The sequence below is a fragment of the Salmo salar genome, chromosome 24, assembly GCF_965601325.2.
Source record: "Salmo salar chromosome 24, fSalSal1, whole genome shotgun sequence".
NCBI classification, from domain to species: domain Eukaryota; kingdom Metazoa; phylum Chordata; class Actinopteri; order Salmoniformes; family Salmonidae; genus Salmo; species Salmo salar.
In genome coordinates this window covers 22,256,757-22,260,993 of record NC_138314.1, presented here as the reverse complement: position 1 = coordinate 22,260,993, position 4,237 = coordinate 22,256,757, and the positions used below count along the sequence as shown (strand labels likewise).

Below are 4,237 nucleotides of genomic sequence, written 5' to 3'. Positions count from 1 at the left end.
GTTATAGTTGAAACTTCACTTTGTTGCAATATTCGATTTTGGTCCTTACTCATTCTTTGGTGGGCGATTATTTTTCTGACACAGTAAAGAATTATTGCTTAAATCTACAGTACAAAATATTATTTAAAATCTATTTGATAAATGACGTAGATGTCCATTTTCTTTGAGTAATCTACTATCTCCAAATGGAAACGGCTTACTTCCCTCTTCAATGATAAAGAGGAGGGGTGCTTCCTCAAATATGTCGATAGTCATTGTCGATAGCTCTATCAAAAACCGAAGGAAAGTCGAGTTTGGAGACTCATTCTTAAACACTCCCTGACCTGTAGAAACAATGTGAAATAAGTAAAACCCTTCATTTGGATTTAAGTTAATCCTGTTTATCCATAAACTATTTCACTTCAGCCTGGTTGAGTGTCTCTTACAGTTTCAATAGTTATAACTATTGTGAACAACAACTACCTGGTATTGTTCTTGAAAATGCTCTCTGATTCTAATGTTGAATTTAATTATATTTTTTTACATAAAATTGATAGCACCCTCTTGGATCTGAGATGTCAAATCAAAACATGCTCTGCTAGAGCGAGGGGAATGTGATTATCAGTGGATGGATCATCAGCGTGGGCCTCTGCTGCAGGGGAACGCTGCTTGGTCTGACTCAGCTTCATGGCCCATTGTTCCTGCCCTCATTTTGAGTGACATGGATGAGAACTCATCTGTCTAGGAGAGCACCAGGAGAGGGGCTTCTGGAGGAGAAAACCACCAACTCAAAACACATCTGACTCATTTACAATGAATCACAAAAACAGTCCAATGACAATCAAGGTACATTGAGCTAAATTGAGGTGAAGTAGTAGACAACTCTTCCAGACAATGAGGCCTCAGGCTTTGGAAAGCAGTGCCTCCTCAGCTGATAAGAGCGAGGCCCTTGCATTTTGACTATGTGATTGAGTGGGGATAGGAGGCACTAAATACAAGCCATGGATAATATCAAAATGCTTCCAGAGTTTCCTGGAAACAGACAACTGGACCGAGTGCATTCCATGGCTGCCAAAGAGGTCAGCCGGGTTGCATTCCATTTTTCTCATTCATGGTACCATCATATCTTACTCTTGCCTACCCTTATGCTACCTTGCCCATCTCAATGAAAACAATGTCAATAAAGAGATTGCTATTATTAGGTGGCATAACATCACTGAGAAAATATGGGCCACAATGCAGCTTCCCTGACTGCCATGCAAGTGTCACCAGTGGCGGTTCTAGACCATTTCAACTGGGGGGGCCAAGCTGGGGCCAGTTGTACTGTTAGAAGGGCCAGTTACATTAGACGTTATTGTTGTCATATCGTTTTCTTCACTGCATTGCAGGCATTAGCAGGCAAAAGACCATGTTCATAATCATTAGTGTTCCGCGTTGCCACTGTCTAATAACGGATGTAAAAAAAAGAATGATAGCAAAAATTTGTTATGTAAAAATTATTTCATACTCCACATTTAGGGGGGCCACAAGGGGGTCCAAAATTGTTGTCACAGGGGCACTGCCCCCCCCCCCCCCCCCAGAACCGCCCCTGAGTGTCACATGCTCAACTCAACAACCCTTTAATTGTGGGCATTCTACCAACAGTTATACCCCTCATTTGATCCTGAAGGCTATACACTAACTTTGGTTTCCCCCATAGCTCCATATAATAATCAGAATTTTAGGTGGGTGCTTATATTTGTCCTAATTCACACAAGTACAAGTGTGTATTATATGCATGTGTGAATTGGAAATGTTTTTGTGCATATCCCAGGCCCCCCTGAGACACCCTCAGAGAGTAGGATCATGGCTAGGGTCTGCCATTATCAAAGGTGACCGTGGAGCAATTAGGGTTAAGTGCCTTGCTCAAGGGAACATCAGCAGATTGTTCACATTGTCGGCATGGGGATTCAAACTAGCAATTTTTCTGTTAGTGGCCCAGCGCTCTAACCACTCTAACCGATGGCTATCTGCTGCCTCAATGTGTCTATCACTTGCCTGTCTCACAGTTCTCACAAGCGTGCTCAAGGGAACATCTGCTGATGTTCCCTTGAGCAAGGCACTTAACCCTAATTGTAGTCACCACAATGAGGAACTGCCTTCAGTAGGATCAGTTAAAAACACCTTGATGTTGAATGAATCAAGCCTCAGTTTAAATGGATGGATAGGGGCTCTTTATCTGTTAAAGAAGCCAAGCATAGTTTTTTAGAGAGGGCCCTTATGTTTTCTGAAGATCCCAGGCAAACCCTTATCTGCTCATGCAATTTTCTAGTATTATCAAAGTTTAACTACAGGTACAACCATTGTTTGCCTCTGGCAACAGTTACTGTAGACCATATTTCAAGCATTCATTCCTGAATGTAAGAATATACATTTGAGTTTAAAGCAACATTCATGGCTGCTCCAGGGAGAGGAGTTTGTCAAGATATTGCCAAGTAAAGTTTGTCACATCTTATGTCTCCAACCAGCCATGGCCCTTTGCATACATAGTGTTTTAGTGTTTCACTGTTTATCTTCAGCATCTCAGAGCTCAGAATTATGACATTTATGCTTCCACAGAGAGATAAAGTGTTAGCTGTAACTCTGTAAAATGGAAAGAGTAAACTGTCATTTTCAATAACCATCACTACTCTTAATAGTATTTGTATTACTACAGCTGGAAAAACTTTCCATAGACCTTGACACTACAATATCCTTTGAATTACTTAGTCTCAATTTCAAATCAGTTACCCTTTATTTTCTTGCAACTTCGGGAAAAAATATACATAAAAAAAGAAAATACAAGCAATAAAGTGATTAGGTCATTTTTTCTGTGATAACATACTCAGACATATAGGCTATGAATGAACAATGACATCTGACAGTTTGACATAGGTAGGCTACATTTTAGCCATATAAAAGTAGATTGTGAAAAAATATGACAAGTTACTGTGCTGAATAGATCAAATACCTAGGTAACATAATTAGTTGTTTAACATGCTCTCCTCAAGAGGCATTGTGTCCATATTGACCTGAATATTGTCCAGTATTATGTAATGTTCACCACAGTATTGGTCTCCATGTGCTATTGAAGTCATACACATATGGTTGGTATTTATATGTTTTGTAGAACGTGGAGAGAAGCGACGATCTGACTAAATTGTCCTCTGTACTTAGTTCTTCTGACTTTTGAAAGATGTTCTTACAGTACTCCGTAGCTTGCTGCTTCCGTTTGGTTTTGTATCTTCTGTTCTGAAACCAGATTTTAACTTGGGTCTCGGTCAGTCCCAACGTGTTGGCAAGATTGGCTCTTTCGGGAGCGGACAGGTACTTCTGGTGGTTAAATTTCTTCTCCAGTTCTAACACTTGCAGATGCGTAAAGGCAGCGCGCGAGCGCTTCTGTTTGCCGACTGATGTAAAACGTATCATGGCATCTGGGGTGCTAGAACAAGAGCTGTCAAATAAATCTGTAAAAGAGAGACATGATTAGCCCATTTGTGGTGTGGTGACTTTGCGTCAAAAGCTGGCAACTGACAGGTAAACAGGTTCATATGGAATCGATGTATTCCCTGTTGTTATTAGTGTGAGTCCAGGGAATCTGGAACATCACCGTCAATCAATACCTTAGCCTAAACTATTTTTAAGTAGCCTACATACAATCCAATGTGCTCACCTTTCCGCGCTTCAAATGCTGTATCCTGTGCGCAATGTTCCTCTGACTGTGATACATGCTCGCACTGTTGGTTATTCCATTGCGCGCATCCCTCCTTGGACTTGTGTGAGGAAGAGCACCTGAAGTTTAGCCGTGTATTCTCTTTAATGGACAGGATGTCATCGATGAAAAACGAAGTTGGTGGCTTGACTGTCTCCGACATTCTGCAGTTAGGAATCCACCGTATGGGCCAACGAATGTATGCTAGGCTTGACTGAAGCGCACAAGCCAAGTGGGGAATGATGCCCGGGACACAGGGCTAACTCGTAACAAAGCTTATACCTTGTGAAAGACTTACTTGCGCGTCAATTTATACTGGTGCTGTAGTGGTCATGACAGCACAAGCGACTGGCGAGATGCGTCATCTCGTCGACGTCACTGGTGTAGGCTACCTGGATGACACTGATGATAGGAACAGAACTGCTGTGCTCACTTTACATTGATTTATTCTTGATTTTAAGATATCTTTGTCATGGCACCTCATGTGTGACTTCACGATATAGTCAAATGAATCATTATATCTAAATA

General features: G+C 41.3%; 1 protein-coding gene across 1 annotated transcript; it reads right to left on the bottom strand.

Annotated features, from left to right (window-relative positions):
* Positions 1–2,736: 2,736 nt before the first annotated feature.
* nkx31 (Homeobox protein Nkx-3.1) lies at positions 2,737–3,994 on the bottom strand. Its single transcript, NM_001141069.2, is given in 2 exon segments — positions 2,737–3,464; positions 3,671–3,994. Coding segments are annotated over 2 exon segments (609 nt in total). The 5' UTR covers positions 3,873–3,994; the 3' UTR covers positions 2,737–3,057.
* Positions 3,995–4,237: the final 243 nt, after the last annotated feature.